The sequence below is a fragment of the Prionailurus viverrinus genome, chromosome A2 (assembly GCF_022837055.1).
Source record: "Prionailurus viverrinus isolate Anna chromosome A2, UM_Priviv_1.0, whole genome shotgun sequence".
Taxonomy (NCBI): domain Eukaryota; kingdom Metazoa; phylum Chordata; class Mammalia; order Carnivora; family Felidae; genus Prionailurus; species Prionailurus viverrinus.
In genome coordinates, this window is record NC_062562.1 from 139,281,064 (window position 1) to 139,300,047 (window position 18,984).

General features: G+C 36.4%; 1 protein-coding gene across 7 annotated transcripts in view; it reads left to right on the forward strand.

The window, feature by feature from the left end:
* CPED1 (cadherin like and PC-esterase domain containing 1) overlaps positions 1–18,984 on the forward strand; it is a 268,599-nt gene that overhangs the window by 87,693 nt on the left and 161,922 nt on the right. For all 7 annotated transcript variants that reach the window (XR_007150228.1, XM_047849268.1, XM_047849265.1 and 4 more), the window contains 2 exons: positions 8,499–8,631; positions 9,952–10,120. Coding sequence is in view for 6 of the 7 variants with exons in the window: in XM_047849268.1 (XP_047705224.1) it covers positions 8,499–8,631; positions 9,952–10,120 (302 nt within the window). In the remaining variant the exon portion in view is untranslated. The remainder of the gene's footprint in view (positions 1–8,498; positions 8,632–9,951; positions 10,121–18,984) is intronic.

The window sequence follows — 18,984 nt, forward strand, 5'->3', positions numbered from 1 at the left end:
ATATCAATAGTATTTCATGGCTTACTCCAGAAAATGTTACTGAGAAAAAAAGTTTAATATTAATAAAGTGATTAACTTATTTTCACAATGGGTGGGTTTAGACAGCTACTCTATTATCATATTTGTTGCACTCTATGTATTAATATTTGTTGGAGACTGTGTTTCAAATTATTATTAATGATGCTCATTAATTTATACTGAATTATTCATCTTTGGTCTTGCTGAACTAGTCAAGCATTTTTTTCCCTTTCTTTTTCCCTGGAAAATTCATGCAGAAAAATATCAAAGCAAAATTAAGCTGCCATAAAGTAATAAAACAATCTTTCATGCTGTTTGGTCATTGCAGTGAAATCACAGGGGCAAGAAAATTGAAGTACTCGTCTTGACATAGCTTTTATTACCAAGGAAAGTGAACAGAATTCAAGGTTCTTGTGTTGTCATGGTCAAAACATAGAGCAGTTCATGGGGAAAATTGTTTTTGGAGAATTGCATGACTTCGACACTTCCACTGAAAAAGAACAGAAACAACATTTATGGCTTGCATTTACTGAGTGCTCAATAAGCATTTGATCGATTGATTGGCTGATTAATTGACTGATTAGTTGGTGGACACTTTATGCAAGTTGCTTAGCTTAAGGTTAGCATTATGTATTAATGATTCCACTCTCATAAAATGAAAGTAAAAGTGAATTAAGGAATTGATGTATTTGGAGCACATAGATCCTCAAATTATACCATTCAAACTCAAGTGCAGGTCTGAAATAGTCCAAGGACTTTTGTCTATGTGTCATAGATTTGTTGACCAAGAGCTAGTTCTATTGACTAAGAGTTAGTTGTGGTGGTTGTGGGTGAAAAAGTTATCTTCCTGAACAAAATAGAGAAGAATAGACATCACTATTGCAAAACTGGGTCAGTGCTAGGCTTACTCCATTCACAGAGACCTAGCCTTAATATAGAACTCCTTTAAATAAGTGAAACAACAGGAAATTAACTGCTTTGCTGGGATGATATTGCAATGCTAAACTTGAGGAAAGTCACTAAAACCAGTGTGTCTTCACAGGCTACTTCAAGTAAAGATGCTGTGTTTTGTTTTGGTCTATGCATCTGTGCATATCACATATTTCCTGCTTTGTTCTGAAGCAACTAATGTCAAATGTCACGTTTCATAATCATGTAAAAGAGGATTTATTAGTCTTTGTCTGATATCAGTGATGAGCCCTTAGTGCTGAGTAAATTCAAAAGAAATAACACTTTAGTTACACTTTGAAATTTTCCAGTTATAAACAGGTTTCCTAGGTTATAGGAAAGGATTATATTAAACTACTACTAGAAGTAGTTCTATGACATTTTTTTAGGATTTAATATATTCCAGGTGCTGTGCAAAGCACTTTAAAGAACATTTTATATTTAATTCTGTCAGTATCCGTATGAGGTACGTTCTTCTTCTTGTCACTACTGTTACAATTCTCATTTTCCAGATAAAGATATTGAACTCAGAAAAGTTAAGGAATTTGTTCATGGTCATACTTATGAATAGGAATCCATTAATAAACAAGAATCAGGATTTTTAAAATAAATTTCTTTGGAATATTATTTGTAAAATATTTTTGAAAAAAGTTACTGGGCAGCAACTATATTGCAACATCCTAGACAAAGCAGAACATGCATTTTTATTGGTTTCATCCATGTCTTCCCAGGCCCAGGTTCAGTTTCCTTGGGGAAACAGATTCAACCTTGGTCCCCAAATCCCTCTCTTATCTGGTGTCCCTGTAAGGGGCAGCCTTCTTCTTAGAAGTCTGCTTATGACATTCTCTTCCATGGTTTTCTATGCTTGCTGTGGTTTCCAGGGGGCTTTGCTGATATTAGACCTCTTGGCCTTTGATAGTTCCTCTCATGGTGTCCATCTCTGGTTCTTCACTGGAGCCTCCTCAGTATTGTTGCAACGTCTCTGATAGGGTCGTAACACATCGTGCTACTCTAACAGATACACATTGAGGTGGACAGAGAAAACCAATTCTTGTCCATGTTATGCTAATATCCTAGGTCATGAACAAAAAGTTACACCATACAACCCTAGTAAAACTGCTCAGCGGCTAAATGACTCATTCTTTACATTTCAGCCCCCTTTCCTAGGGCCAGTGCACATATCTATAGCTATTTGGTGAGAAGACATTAGCATTCACTTATTAAGCAGAGATATATTGAGCTCCTACGTTAAGTGCCAGCCTGTGTGTTTGGCACTAGATATGTTATGGAAAGAGAAAACCCGAATTCCTGACTTCATAGAGCTCACTGTCCAGTAAACTGAGAATTCCCTCTGAAGTACTTAATACTTAAAAGAATCCCTCCTCTCTAACTGCCAACGAGTCAACAAGTTGGTGAACTTGAAGGTATCTAGTGGTGTGTTTCCTCTCCAGTTTGTACAGGGCTCAAGAAATGAAAGGGTGGTTGATATTCCCCAGATACTTTCTCAGAAGGTAGGAGCTCAAAGGAGATTCAGAAACAGTCTCTCCTATGTTGTCTGTTGGGGCTCACACAAATAAAAATGGCACCTGGCTGACCTTGTGAAGCACTCAGGATTCCTGGAATATACCTGAATTCACAGAGGGGCCATATTCCAGCCCTGGCCCTTGGACTTTTGCGACTTATCTATTCCATTGGGTCATATATAGCATATATTAAAAATTATAACATAACTTTTCACCTAGGATCACAGAAATTTAGAATTGTAAAAGACCTTAGAAATCACTTAGTTGTTCATTCAGCAAATATTTGTTTAGTACCCACTGTGCTTGCTGCTGTCTTTTTCATCATCATGCAAAAGAGGAAACAGATTCAGAGATGAGGATATTTGTTCTCTTTTAGGAACTGGCAGATGGGCTACACTCCTGTTGTTTTCAGAGCACGTACCAAATAGTCATTGAATGATTTCAAGATAGCCCCTTGTATTAGTCAGGGTTTTCCAGGGAAACAGATAATAAGATCTCTAATATCTGTCTGTCTATCTATCTATCTACCTATCTATCTATCTATCTATATATCATCTCTCTATCTATCATTTATGTGTTTATTGGGAGAGTAGGAGATAAAGAAATTTATTGTAAGGTATTGGCTCACATGATTCTGGAAGTTGAGAAGTCCCATGATCTGCCATCGGCAAGATGGAGACACAGGAAGACTGATGATATAGACAGCCAATGGTTAGAATCCAGTCTGAGTCTGAAGGCCTGAGAACCAAGTGTTCTAAGGGCAGGAGAAGATTAATGTCACAGCTCAATCAATCAGGCAGAGAGCAAATTCAACCTTCCTCTGCCTTTTTGTTCTGTTCAGGCCCTCAATAGATTGGTTACTGCCCAACCACCTCTGGGAGAGCTATCTGCTTTTACTCATTCCACCAATTCAAATGCTGATCTCTTCTGAACACACCCTCACAGACACACCCATAATGTTTAAGAAGCTCTCTGGGTATCCCTTGGCCCAGTCAAACTGACACATAAAACTAACCAATGCACTCTTTTGTCATTCCTGCCCGTAGACATTCTAGCCACTGGAACCTTCTTTCACAGGTGGTAGGTTTATGTACTCTCTTGCTTTCTTCCAATAGGCATCACATTGTGGTAAAAGACACATTATGAATTGCTGATATTTGATCAATGTTCAGCCATGTTTTTACTAACAAAAGGTAATTTCATATGATTCATCTTAAGACATGCCCTGCTGCCATGTACAAAGGCTTTCAAGATCAAAGCTAATATTATTTCTCTCTTACTCTTCCCACATGTGCGTGCACACACACACAAACACACATATCATATAATTGTTTCTCCAGGACATGTGGTTAGTAAGGAGAAAACGAGGGCCAAAATTTGTATTTTCCAAATACAGGGTTTGCGTTGGATATTCTCCATTTGCCCTTCTACTCTAGACCCTTCCCCAGGAAACTGTCCACTGCAGACTAATCAACAGGGCTCCCTTGTCCCCTGGCTTCTGCAGGAGATCAGAGTTCAGGAGGAGAGAGCTTTGGGATATTTATCCCCAACCTGCTTTCCTGCCAGGCCCTGGCTTGGAAGTACTTGTGTCCTTCTACCTGTGACCAAAGCGCATGCTCAGTGTCCTCTCCCACACTTATGCTCTTTGTTTGGTTCTATAATCCCTGCCCTCCTGAGCTAGGGGAGGTAAGCGCCAGGAGCTTCACTACCTATTGTTTTCTCTTAACCCTCCTCTCATTTGTTTAACAGTCCTTTCTGTAATAGTTTCTCCATTAATAGTCTCTTCACTTACCCCTTTGACTCTGCCATCCATTCATTTTCTCCCAGGGTGCAGATCCAGAGTGACTTCCTGGCTATGAAGTTAGTTTTGCGTATATTAATTCATATTTGTTATGTATATAAGTTTTGAGGGTATATTTGCATAGCTTATACCTGCAGGCTAGGCTAAGGACTAAGACTTGTAAATATCTTTGGGTAGGAAGAACAATTAATATACCCACAAATGGTATTTATGTATACTTCTAATCTCAAAACTAATTGTCAATTATTAATTAAGACCTTTTATCTTCATTGGAAGTTTTAAAATAAAATACTGGCTAAGTTTAGCTTCCTAATATGAAATGCAAGACAATACTCAAACATTTATGAAATATAATTACGTTTTCCAACTATTACTTTTTTATTAATTATGAGCTCTGGGCAAAACATTAAATCAAATACAGTATAAATTTGGCTGCTAATCTTTGCTAGTTTTACAGTGTTTAGTCTTTGCCTATGATATATATAATTATATGCCATAAGCAAGGGAAAAAATTAAAATATTTTTAATACATTGGGATACCATTTTGTTCTCCAAGTACACATTGGCTTAGTCCTCCTACCTTCCGAACTAGCTCGTTGCTAGAACAAACATTTACTGAGCACTTGTTATGCATCAGCATTGTGTTTAGTGATGTGGGACAATCAGGAGATTTATGGGGAATCATATTCTGGATTCTAGAAGATTCCTTGACATTGTCACATGCCCATGAAGCATTGGTTGGTAAGAATCAAAATGAAAACCCAGGTCTTGTGGTTCTGGTTTAATCTTTCTTTTCTTAAAACTGCACCACACTCATCGGGTATTCAGTACTTGGCTATATCAGTAACCAGATTATTAGAAGGCAGAGAAAAGCAGCCTTCAAAAAAAGTTCATTTTTCCTCTGGGTAAGAGGTAAAGTTATAAGCTTCAGAGCTCCTTAAAATAAGATAAGAGTAGTCAATAAATAAAAATGTATGATATTTCGTATCTGTATCTGCTTATTCATTTAGTCCTCATAGGGTGGGATAGGAAAGCACTAAAGACACATGCTAGACCCTCCATCTTTAATTATTTTCTGGAAATAATAAATATGTGCTAATGAATTACAAGGCCATATGAAAGACTACATCACAGAGACTCATCTCCCAATTTTTCCCCCAAAACAGAAGCTAGTTTTGGCATCGTTTATGGAGGATTTCTAGGTTTCTGCGTGTGTTGGGGGGGTCAAGGGAGAAGGAGGGAATGGAATATTAAAACAAGTGGATTGGATCAGTTTGTTGAGAGAGCCCTTGATAGATAGGCCAAATGAAAGATGGAAGGAAGAGTGACTACAGACAATTCTTTGACTCTGTTAAGTAAGAACCTAGGATATTTAAGATTTCCACAATTATTTATATAGTTCCATAAAATGTAGTTGCAGCTTTTATAGGTATTAATGGAGCTTATTTTTACTTTTTAGCTATAATTAAGGGAAATGGAAATGATTTTTGATGTCAGAGAACATCTACTTAGAGTTGTTTTTTTGGGTTTTTTTTTGCAGGGAAGGGGGTTAGAATCATTAAGAGTAGCCTCCAAACCTGGAATAAGATAATGGAAAGTTATATATATTTCACAAAGGGTAAAAATTACTTTAATCAATATTAAATTCTACTGTTCAACCACAGTTTCAGGGGCTGATGTGGAAATCTGACATATTCTTGACAATTCCTGTATTGGATTCCTTTAGCTCCATGCTATAGGCTCTTCCACTTGAACTAAGCCAAAAGTGGGTGACATAAAATTGTTTATTTTTTGACATATTTGCTGACTACTACTTCCTGAAAATCAGTGAGCTGCTGTCTTGGTAAAACACTTAATAGGGGTAGCTTCTTCAAAGTCAGCTCTGCCTGGGCTTCAAATCAATGCTGTGCTTCCTGGCAGTAAGGATAAAAAGGAAATCGGAGTAAATTACACTGTTCTCATATTATACAAAAGAAGACCACAAATTAGCTCTTCTGGAGAGACAAAACTTATCCTAGTAATAAACTCTAAAAAGGATTATTCAGTAAAAAAAAAAAAGAAAGAAAGAAAGAAAGAAAACACGTTTCCTTGCTGCAAATGTAAAGGATTATAGAAACAGTTCAACTCTTTTTTAAGTTGCGATTCCCAAGAAAAGAAATTACCTTAATGACTCTTCATTTGCCACCTCCAGAAACAAGCAATTTGAGTATTTCTTTTATTATGATGTATTAGAACTTCATTAATAAGGAAGCCTTCCAAGTAGGCTATCATTTTTTGAGAAAGATCACACTGTGCTAAATAATGAGATATGGGAATACATTGAACAGCTTGACTTCTGCTGACTTTTACTTAAGAGTGTGAAGTGTTTTAAATTAGACTATGTTAGTATTGATGAAACGTGCACAAGGGGGAAAAATAATTTAAAGGCTTTGTTCCATTTTGAGAGCTAGATAAATTGTATAATTTAAAAATAAATCACTGTGACCTGGCAGTAAGGAAACAACAACTCTCAAATGCTGTTGGAGAGAATGGGAATGTGGACAACGAAGGCAATTCAGTAATAGCTATCAAATTTACAATGCGTTTATTCGTTGATCTGACTATTACGCATACAGATTGGAATTTGCCCCTAGATAAACTCGTAAAAGTATACCTAAATAGATGGATAAGAGCATTCATTGCGGTATTTTTGAAATAACAGAAGACAAACATTACAAAACGAATCTGAATACACAACAATAAGAATGATTAAATTAAATGTGCATTCATTTAACAGCACACCCCAAGCCATTGAGAAGTCTAATGTAATTCTATATGTATGCTGATATGGAAAGGATTCTGGGATGGATTGGTAGGTTAATATGCTAGATATAGACCTAGATTATACAGTAATCCCCCCTTATCTCTAGGGAATATATCCCAGGACCCCCTGTGCAGAAACCACAGACATTACCAAATCCTATCCGTACTATGTTTTTTCTTATACATGCACACCTAAGATAAAGTTTATTTTATGAATTAGGCACAGTAAGAGATTAACAACGATAACTAATAATAAAAAAGAACAGTTATAACTGGACTGTAATAAAAGTTATGTGAATGTGGTCTCTCCCAAAATACTTTATTGTATTGCATTTATCCTTTTTGTGATGATGTGAGATGATAAAATACCAATATGATGATATGAAGTGAGGTGAATGACATAGGCACCGTGACATAACATTAGGCTATTGCTGACCTTCTTTCTGATGGTACGTTGGAAGGAGGATCATTTGCTTCTTGGCTAGGGTTGACCACAGGTAACTAAAACTGAGGAAAGTGAAGCTACAGATGAGGGGAACTACTATAATGTCTCCTTTGGATCATTTAAAAAGCAGAAACATCTACAAGTATAAGTAATGTAGATATACTGATATTTATATCAATTTACATATTGAAGAGCCATATGCATCTTACCCATTGGGTGCTTCTTTGGACTTCAAAGGTGAGTATGTAAAGCATTGGCTTTGGCAGAGAGAGGCTCTGGTTAGGGGTGGATTGCTGGGTGCTTCTGAGTTTTTTGTTTGTTTTGTTTTTCCAATCTGGATAGCTTTCTATACAGTTTGCTTTCTCTAACCATGTACATCCAATACATTTATTTTTTTTAAATACCAGTGAGTATTTTGAAGTCATTATTGTTGGTCTTCAGTTTTATATACTTCAAAAAACTATTAAATAATATTTTATAAAATAATAAAGCACTATTGTTGACTTTACCAATATCATGAAGCATGACAGACTCTAGCACATGACGGACTGCACTGCCAGGAAATCTACTCAAGTCAGCCATGTAATATTCTCCTCACAAACAGAGGCTGCCCCTGCAGCCATCTTCCCCATATTAAGAGTGCACCTCTAACATGTGGGGAGAATAGATCTGCTCAGTGAGGTCAGTTGGAGACATCATATCTACCTCCCTTCTGAGCAAGAAAATTTGAAATCAATTATTACAATTGTTTTCCTGTTTTGTTGTAAGACAATAAACTACAAAACAAAGGCTTTTCTAAACATCCATGATTTAATGAATCTAACTTTGATTAAGAATGGAGAAAAAATTGGTTGCATATTTCCCATGGGCCCTGTATTTGAACACAGCAAACACTATTTTGGAAGCAATTCCAAAAAGAAATGATAAAATGACTGTTTTGTGCTCTTTTGAATTTTTTCAGAATTGCGACTTGTGGTGAGCCCCTCTGTGTGTCTGGATCAGAGCATACAGTTAAAGCAGAGTACTCTGAGTGACCTTTTAAAAACAGTGAAGCCACATATGTGGAAACCATGGGACTGGCAACGTGAACAGCTGTAAGCTAATCATTTTGAATTGTTCTATCCAGCATGCATTTTTGGAGACAGCTAACAAGAGAAAACTCCTGAAGATATCGAGGGGGTATTACATGTTTGAATGATTAGGTTCTATTACATAAAATTTCAGCTATCTCTTCTTAATAAAGAACACCATCATTGATTTTCTCCTAGACTAATTCAAACCTCTCCTGCCAAAAAATAAACATTTGGGTAAATAGGACTCTTATCTAGGAAGTTACATTAATGGAAATTGAATTTGAAACCTTGACAATGTGAAACTATAAAATTTTAACTTCCATTTTGTACTCAAATGACATTGCCCTGGTCTATGAGTATGGCTGAATGATTTTTTTTCTAGTTAATATATTTTTTATGGCCCTTATGATCTAAGAAAGCAACTGCAGGGTACCAAGTTATTTAAGTTTCCTCCAGGAAAATGATTTTTCAATGTAGATAGATTATAGTGAAAAATTAAGAGATTTTCATTATCTTATCCAAGAGACAGAATAGTTTACCTCATCTAATTTTATAATTATTAGGTAGTATTTCCACAGTTAACAGTATTTATTGAAGAATCCTATGCACCTCTGTTTACCTAAGACTTCAAAGGTTGAAATAGCATAGTCTGTTCATTGATTAAACTTAGATATGAAACATAGAAACATCATGCAAAAAGCAAATAGCTAAACATTTTGGTATCTTTTATGAGGAAAGTATATTTGTTTCATCACAAAGTATTAGTGTTAATTTTCCTTTGTAGACTGAAGTGTTTACTTCATGCTCTGTGCTTTAAATTAATCCAGAATTATCTGTGGTGATGGTTATTGGGTAGAATCAAACTAGTGGGGAATGTATGTTGGCATATTTTGGTGACCTGTCTACTACTGAGAAATATAATAGTATCTCTTGTCAAGGAGAAGGTAGAGCAAAGGCAATCGAGGGCAGGACTGGAAAATGTCAGGTTTCACTGTTCCCTAAACTATAATTTGTATCACTTTTGTAGTGATGGTACATACATGACCAATGTACATCTTTGAAATCTTTAAACCTCATTTTAGGTATTTTCCTACCTTTCTTTCAAAAAAAAATTATTTTAATTAAATCTACCAGAGTGGAGAACTCTTATCAGTCCTCTCTCTCTCTGTACCTGTATATGTACCTGTAGTGATGCTAATGAGCAGTGGGATTGCTGAAGGAAACCCACACATGGAAGGCTGAGGTCCAACAAAGGATAGATGAGTGTACAAAGCTTCGAGGTAATTTACAAATTACATACCCTAAGTTATGGAGCATTAGCTATGCTGTTTTATTTTTTAGGAATCAAACAACAGTCCTTGCTCCACATGAAACAATCTTTAGAGCTGAAGAACTGTCTGTGATTCTTAAAGCATATGTGTTGGTGACATCTTTAAGCCCTTTGCGTGCATTCATTCATTCAACTGGCGCAGTTTGGAATCCACCAAAGAAAAAACGCTTCACTGTCAAGGTAAAATTCCATCGAAGCTGTTATTTCATTCAAAGTATATTAAAGATAAGTAAAGTGAGTTGAACTGCCTTTCTCTGACCTTTATGATTATCAAATCCCATTGAACAAAGATTGCATCATTTTATTGCTGCAAGTGGAGATTTTCATTTAATAGGCGCAGGCTCAAAAATGAACTGGAAGCAGCTTAATTCACTAGGGATCACAAAAGTTACATCTTGTTTTCTCAATTCATCTTTTTAGTTCAATTCTTTGACCCATTACAAAGCTAATTCTCGGCTGTATTCTGTTTTCTTGACTTTCCACTTATTTAAGAAAAATATACTCATTGCAACAAATGAAAATATTACTTTTCCCTTATGTTTTTTTCTTCATTCTTAGGAAGCAAAATACCTATTTTGTCACAGTAGTCAATATGGAATATTTCCTAAGTGAAAAACAAAGCTCTCAAGTGTGCCTAAGATAGTAAGTCATGATATAAAGCATGATGAGAAAGTTTTCTGGGAAGCACTTAATAATAACTCCCCAAAAATTTAGTTATAAAAGGTAAGTCAGGTTGCCTCAGTTGAAAATAAGGTGTAGCGACAACATATTGGGTAAATTTTAAGAAGTTTCCAACTTTACAGAAATAATCATTCAGAGGACAGTTAAGAGGAAATAGGAAGAAATTGAAAGAACACTCAAGTGCTTTGGTTTGTGTGTTCTTTCAATTTCTTCCTGTTTTGTCTTACCTGTCCTCTGAACAATTATTTCTGTAAAATCAAAAATTCCTTCAAAGAACAAATACTACATGATCCTACTTATATAACAATCTAACTTTGCAAACACAGGGCACCTGGGTGGTTCAGTTGTCTAAGCATCCAACTCTTTATTTCAGCTCAGGTCATAATCTCACGGTTTGTGAGACTGAGCCTCGCGTCCAGCTCTGTGCTAACAGAGTGGAGCCTGCTTGGGATTCTCTCCCTGCCTCCCGCCCCACCCCCCATCCTTCCTCTGCTTGTGCTCTTTCTTTCTCTCTCTCTCAAAAATAAATAAACATTATAAAAAATAGAAATAAAATTGTCAAACTCAGAAAAGCAGAGAGAAAATAGAATGGTAGTTACCAGGGGTGGGGGGAAAAGGGGAGATGAGAAAATGTTGGTCAACTGGTACAAAGTTTCAGTTATGCAGGATCAGTATGACCTAGAGTTCTACGTATAGCATAATGCCTGCAGTTAATAAGATTTGCTAAGAGAGTAGATCTTATGTTAAGTGTCCTTATCGCTAAATAATACATAATATATAGGTACGTACACACATACATACATACACATGGGTGGGAGGTAAAATTTGGATGGGATAGATATGTTATGGCTTGATTGTGAGGATGGATTCATGGGTGTAGTTATCTCCAAACTCATCAGATTGAATATGTTAAATAGGTACAGCTTTTTGTATCTCAATCATAATAAAATGTTGTTGTTGTTTTTAAAAAGAATGTGCAATGCCTTTCATAGCTTCAAGAGAGTCAGAAGTAACTGAACCTGATTTTTTTCAGAATTTATCTTACATAAACTACATTGTAAATTCTGGAAAATCTTCCAATGGTGAAAAATGTTTAAATGGCTCATTTAAATATTGTCAATTAAAAAAAAAGGATCAGCATGATAAAAGGTGCAAATGCCGTATTCCTTAGTAAAATAGATGGCTGACATTTGAGGGAAATAGTGTTGATGACTTAAGTCATAAGATACTTTACTTAAAGAACAATTATCGTAACTATATCAACATAGGTGTTTTTTAGTTAATTATGAAAAAGTAGCATCAAATTTGGTTTGTCTTTCGCGTTATCTCCTACCAGTCTTCACAGTGGCTATTTATTTTTACCTAAGTACCTTTAATTATTTTCAGATTTCTGTTTATATTAGGTTGAATTATATGAAATTGCTAGTATGTGGCCATTCTTGACTTACAAAAAATTGCAGTTTCAAATGATGCAACCTAATTTTTGGAACTCAGGTACTGAGAGATAAAAGAATCATATCACTAAATTCATGTCACATTCACGCATTCAACAAATGTTTACGGAGCCCAGTCCAAAATCCTGTTCTTGTAGAATTTGCCATTAGCCATCAGTGCAAGACTCCCACATCTATTTATATAATCCATCTCATCCCTATTCCCCATGCAATTCCTTGGGGCAGCATTACAATGATTTAATGTGTATCTTTTTGTTTAGGTTATTGTAAAAATGCAGTTTTGTTTTGTTATGCATATATGTGCTTTTAATTTACGTAAATTGTATTGTATTAGAGATTTTTTTCTTCTAACTTTTTTATGTGAAGCACTACATATTTTCGGGAAGGAAACACCCACGTTGTTATGTGTCCACCTCCTGTGTTACTTTGCACTGATTAACTGTATTCCATGATGTATTGCGTTACACTTCACTTAACCAGCGTTCCAGTGAGAGACACCTTGATTGTTCCAACTCTCGACTAATCCAAATAGTGCTGCAAATGTACAAATTCTTGTATTAGACTCTTAATGAACCTGAATCTATTTGTTCTGGAAAACATATACCTATCATTGGACTTGCTAGGTCGTCAGCTATGGGTTCATTTGATAGAATTCAGTAAAGCCAGCTTACCCTCCAGAACGCCTGTGCCAGTTCCTGTGCCATTATCAGTCTTTCCATGTCCCAACAACCTGCCCAACACTTAACCTTTCCAGCTTGCAACAGGTGAACAGTAGTATCTTACTCTCTCAAATGGCTCAGTTTGTCATCGGTTAACTTTATCCTTGGTATCCTTTGTTGATCAGAAATCTTCAATTGATTCATCAAATTAAACTTTCCCTATAATTTCTGCTTTGGAGATTTAGTTCCAGAAGTTGTTTCTTATCTTTAAGTCACAGGGGTGGGCTTCTTCATTTTCTTCTATTACCTTTATAATTTTTCCAGGACATACAAATATTTTATTCAACTAGAGGTCACCTTTGATCCAGAATTTTTTTCTATATAATCAATTTTCATGGGCTAAAAACTCATCATTTCCCATAACAATAATATCACTTTTATTGTATAAGTTCCTATTTGTATATGGAGCTGCCTCTGAGCTCTCTGTTCTGTTCCAGTTGGCCCACTTGTTTTATTATTTTGACGGTGTACATACATCTTAACACCTGGCAGGGAGGTTGCTCCTTCTACTTTTTCTTTTCAAAATCAAATTAACTATGGTGTAGACATTTATTTCCTCATAAATATTTTAGCACTCAAGTATATTTTAAGATCCTCCAGTAATTTCAATATATAATCACATAAAATTTATAGATTAATTTTTGAATAATAATATTATTATTATATTTGTAATATTGTCTCTTGAGTCAGATCATTTTGTTTTTCCTTTATTGGAGTTTAAAATATTTTCTCTAGAAAGATCTTGTATGTTCTTATGTTTATTTCTAGATTCCTTAGAATATTTGTTGATATGCTTTTTGACATTGTATTGTGTAGTTGGTTATTGCTAGGATAGAGAAATACTATTTTTGAAGTTGAACTTGTATTTGGTAAACTTGTGTCAATAATTTTATCACCAGTATCATTAGGTTTGAGTTTTTAAGACAGATGGTTATTTTATCTGCAAATAAAGTCATGTTAATTTCCTTTTTAAAAAATAATTTTTTTAAGGTTTATTTTTGAGAGGGAGACAGAGTGTGAGAAAGGGAGGGCCAGAAACAGAGGGAGACACAGAATCCAAAGCAGGCTCCAATCTCTGAGCTGTCAGCACAGAGCCGGATGCAGGGCTCAAACTCACAAACCTCGAGATCGTGACCTAAACTGAAGTCGGACACTTAACCGACTGAGGCACCCGGCTGCTCCTTAATCTCCTTTTTAATTCTTATATATCTTTTCTCTTTCTTTCTTTCCCTTTACTAATTTTGGTCAGAACCTCCAGTACTTTCTTTAAGGGTAGAAATGAGAGTTAAGTGTTCTCAGATTGTTCTTCATCTTAAAAGGAGTGTAGCTGAAGCTTCTCTCTTAAGTAAAATGCTTGCAGTAGGTTTTGGTCTTTAATTTTTATAATTCCTGCCAAAGTAGGGAGGATAATATAAATAACCACAAAGTATCCATCAGTGTGTTACAACGATTGCAATATATGGATAATTTTGTTTCATCTGCACCCTCTCCACTCCCCTTCCCAGACAACAGTTTATTTTGAAACAAATCCCAGACATCACATGATTTCCTTTGTAAACCTTTTTAGAGCGTAATTTTGAGAGAGACGGATTTATAAACTTTACAAAGTTAAATAAGTTCCCTTTTGTTTTTAGTTAGCTAGGAGTCTTCACCATAAAAAGATTTTGAACTTTATAAATGCTTTTTCCTGCATTAATAAAATTATATGATTTTTTCCTCCACAGGTTTATTTTTGTGGTATATTACATCGCTAGATTTTCTTTTAATAAAACCTCCTTGCATCACTGAGATGAAACCTATGTGATTATCTGGGACTATTTTGCAATAATGTGTTGGATTTGTTTAGTTACGATTTTTATATCTATGTTCATAAATGATATGGACCTATAATTGTATTTTCTTATATTTCTCTTACCTGATGTTTAGAGTTGCGATTACTGGATAAAATAGGACTAGATAACTTTCACTCTTTTTCAATTTTTTTGGAACAACTCGTGTAAGATAGGAATTAGCTCGCCAAATTGCTTAACGACACCCTCCCCTATTTGTTTCTCTACTTACTGAGTGTTTCCAATTTGGGCCTGAAGTCTTTACTCCTTAATTCTGGAAAATGTGTTTTCATCATTGCTTGCAAATTTTTGCTCACTGTTTTTTCTTCCTTTCTTCTGTTGTCCAGATTTTGACCCCTTCATTTCATGTGGAGAAACCCCTTAAGAAGTATGCATATTTTTACTTACACCAATTTATTTCTTATTTTATTTCCTCTTGATTCTTTATCATTTCTTTTTCACATTTGATTTTGCTCCTGTCTTCCTTGAATGTATTATTTCCTTGAGTATATTAATCATGCTTTTTAAAAATTCCTAGTCCATTAGTTTGAGAAGTCACTGTTCTATCCATTGCACCACAGGGTCCTGAGTCTATTATTAGTTTTAGTAGCAATGTATGTGTCTTTTACTTTGTTGCCTTACTTTTACTTTGCTTGCCCCCTACTGGAGGTAGCTGTACTTTTCATGTGTCCCTGTTTTGTTCTTTGAGCTGAAGTGCTCCTGCAGATACTCTGTATTCCAACGGGTCTGATCTTTGGGGAAGGTCAGTCCTGTAGGTGTCCCCAAGGAGATGGCACAGAATGAGTTCCAGGCGTCACAAAAACCACTTTCAATCAATTCTCTCTGCTGCCACTCTTGCAGGTGGTTTCTCTGGTCAGAATTTTACTCCCTAAACCCTTAGGAAGTAAATAAAGCCTTGGGAGGAAGCACTTCTCTCCATTATAATCCATCAGACTTGAGGTTTGAGAGACAATAGAGTGGAGGAGTGAATATGAGATGTGTTACAATCTCACACTTCTCATCAAGTCTTCACCTGAGCAGGACATAATCACCCCAGAATTAAGCAGCCTGAGTCCTGGGGTGGATTTTACAGGGGATCACAGGGGAGAGGCAGGAGGAAAACAAAAATACTTTCCTCCATTCTGTCCCCTCAAAGGAGCCTCTGGCACACTCCAGTCATCCTGACCACACTCCAGTCATCCTGACCGTTGCCACCCCTGGACAGACCAGTTCAAAACGGCTTGCACAATCCCCTTCACACAGATTTTTATTATTTGTCCTTTTGAAGTACCCCCCCCTTTTTTCTTCTTTATTTAAGCATCACTTCTCCTAGCCCCAGTAGAAATGACTGGTAGAAATAAAACACTTTTTACCTACAGTAATCTCCCCTTACCCGCAGTTTTGCTTTTCGCAATTTCTGTTCCCCGCCACCAATGGCTTCTGGAAGCAGATGATCCTCCTTCTGATGAATCAGCAGAAGGGCAATAGTAGCCTAACCCTACATCACGTGCCTATGTCATTCACCTCACCTCCTCCCTCACAAGCATTTTATCATCTCACATCATCACAAGAAGCAGGGTGAGTACAGCACAAGAAGACATTTTGAGAGAGACAGAGAGAGAGACAGAGAGAGAGAGATCACACTCACATAACTTTTAATACAGCCCACTGTTACAACTGTTCTACTTTATTATTAGTTACTGTTGTTAATCTCTTACTGTGCCTAATTTACAAATTAAACTTTATCTTAGGTGTGTATGTGTAAGAAAAAACCAGTACATACAGAGTGCAATAGTATCCGTGGTTTCAAGCATCCACGGGGAGTCTTGAAACAGACCCCCCCGTGGATAATGGGAGACTACTGTATTTCTTGAAGGTAAAGCACGAGAAAAGAAAGCTCTTTGTGATTTGGTTCTCTTTAGATTTTCATGCTTTATTCACTAGTTTGTTTCTTACTCATATCCTTGTCGCGTCTGCAGGACAGAAGCAAGCAGTAGATGTAGCACTGGAAAGCATGCAGTTCTTGTCATTTTTATCCTCTCCTTGGAATTTGTCTTTTCAAGATCTTGCCTGATTACTCTGGACAATACCGTTATCAGCTCTCACAGGGAGGTAGTACAGCTTCCTGGGTTAATGTTCCAGAGAGCGATTATTTCCTTACGAGGTCAAAGTTATACAGGATGCTATGGCTAGATTTCTGAAAACAAGGGAGTGTCTATTTACCTTTCAAGTGAAGTGCTTGTTGCTTCAGCTAAAACAAATAGATTTTACTTATCTGTTAAATCACTTGACCATCCTCCAAAACTGCTTCCTCCTGATAGTTTTAGATGTGAAAAATATGCGGAAACAGTTCTCAATGCTAATGTGGAAGACAGGACCAAGATCCACTCTGAAGCCTGACTATGTGACATCAAAGTTTTACTGGCTTTAAATTCTGTGGAAACACAATTGTGTGTGTGTGTGTGTGTGTGTGTGTGTGTGTGTGTGTACTGAGTCCTTGACTCAAAGGCTGAATTACTTAGTTAAATCAGTCGTGATTTATGCACTGTGCAGTGAGGCAAACCTACTAAACCGGTTATCAGTGGCCACTTATAGAATATTCTGGCAGTTAGTGGAAGTATGAAAGTAATAACAGCTATAACTATGAGCTCATTTATTTCCAATTAGGTTTGCTGCTGAGATATTTTACCTGCCAGAGCTTTAGGGAGACTTGAAAAATATCAAGAAATGCAAGTTTGAGAAATAATGAAAAATAGATACTTTGTAAAGTAAATTTTTTTCTAAGATCTCCTTCTATACAATAAAAACAATTTAAAATGTAAGTGTTAGGTGTTTCCAAAGGATGTTCAAATTTAAAACTGAGGGGAAGAGGGGCGCCTGGGTGGCTCAGTTGGTTGAACGTGCAGTTCTGGATTTCGGCTCAGGTTGTGATCCCCAGGTGGTGAAATCAAGCTCCTTGACGGGCTCCACACTGAGCGATGAGCCTGTTAGGATTCTAGCTTTCCCTATCCTTCTGCCCCTACCCCCCACTTCCTCTCTCTCTTGCTCACTCGCTGTCTCTCAAAAAAAAAAGTGAGGGGAACATAGAAAACAGGAAAGAAAATCAATAGCAAATGTAACATTTGTTTACTATATCCTTTGATTCCGTTTTAAAACAAGCATTTAGAGGTGCCTGGGTCTGGGTGGCTTAGTCAGTTGAGTGTCTGACTCATGATTTCAACTCAGGTCATGATCCCAGGGTCCTGAGACTGAGCCCCCTGCGTTGGGCAGCACTGGGCGTGGAGCCTGCTTAAGATTCTCTCTCTGCCTCTTCCTCCTCCCCCTCCACCCCACACTTGCACGTGCTCACTCTTTCTCTCTTAAAAAAATAAGTTGCTGCTAAAGCAGTGTCAATTTTCTTGGTGAATATAATAAATCCGATTTTAAGCCATATTTTATTCAACAACTTCTTCCCTTAAAATGCTTTCAATTCAATTACAAAACCCTCCAGTTTTATCCATGAATCCATGACTGGAACTCTTACATGAACATTCTAACTGTAAATTTTGGTCAAATGGGCCCATGGCTGTCTTTATGCACAGGTCATATAGATTAACGGCAAGAAATGTCATAAATTTAAATTTGGCTCTTACAGTAAAAAGTCACGATTTATCCCTTTATCCATTCTAGCTATCCAGCAGAGAGGAAGCTCTCATATCTGTAACTTCTTTATGACGTCTGGAGATTCTTTATACCTGTGATCAGAACAGACTGCTTTGACGAAAATGTATTGCTAGAGTGATTTGTGACTTCCGGCAGGAAGACTTGTCAAAAGTCTTATTTTGTCTAGTTGAGACATAACTTAAATGAACTCATTGTTTGATCAGCCATCTTACATTTAAAGACGTTCATTTGTTGATATTCGGTAGTCAAAGTTAGATGAAGATAATTCCTTGAATATAATCAGCTCTTGATAAATGTGTTTTGGATTGAATTCAATTGAGGATCATTTCAACCATTTTTTTAAGAAGTAAAACTGTATTTGGAGATGATATGTTCTTTTTAGTTGAAGTATAATTGACATACAGTACCTTCTTAGTTTCAGATAAATATCCTAGTGATTCAGTATTTTTATACCTTATGAAATGACCCCCATGATAAGTCTAGTTACTACCATTTAAAATTTTTTAACTGTGTGAAGAAATGCCCAAATCTATTTCATCCCTAACCGGTCTAATTTAGCTCATCTATGCTTCAGTGGTCTTCCAGTGGCTTTCTGGCAAATGCCTTGGACAGATGTCATAATTTGAATTTCTGGACAGTGCCACTCTGATAGAAAGGGGAAAACATGGGATAATGTGGGCTTTTCTTAAGTCAGTATC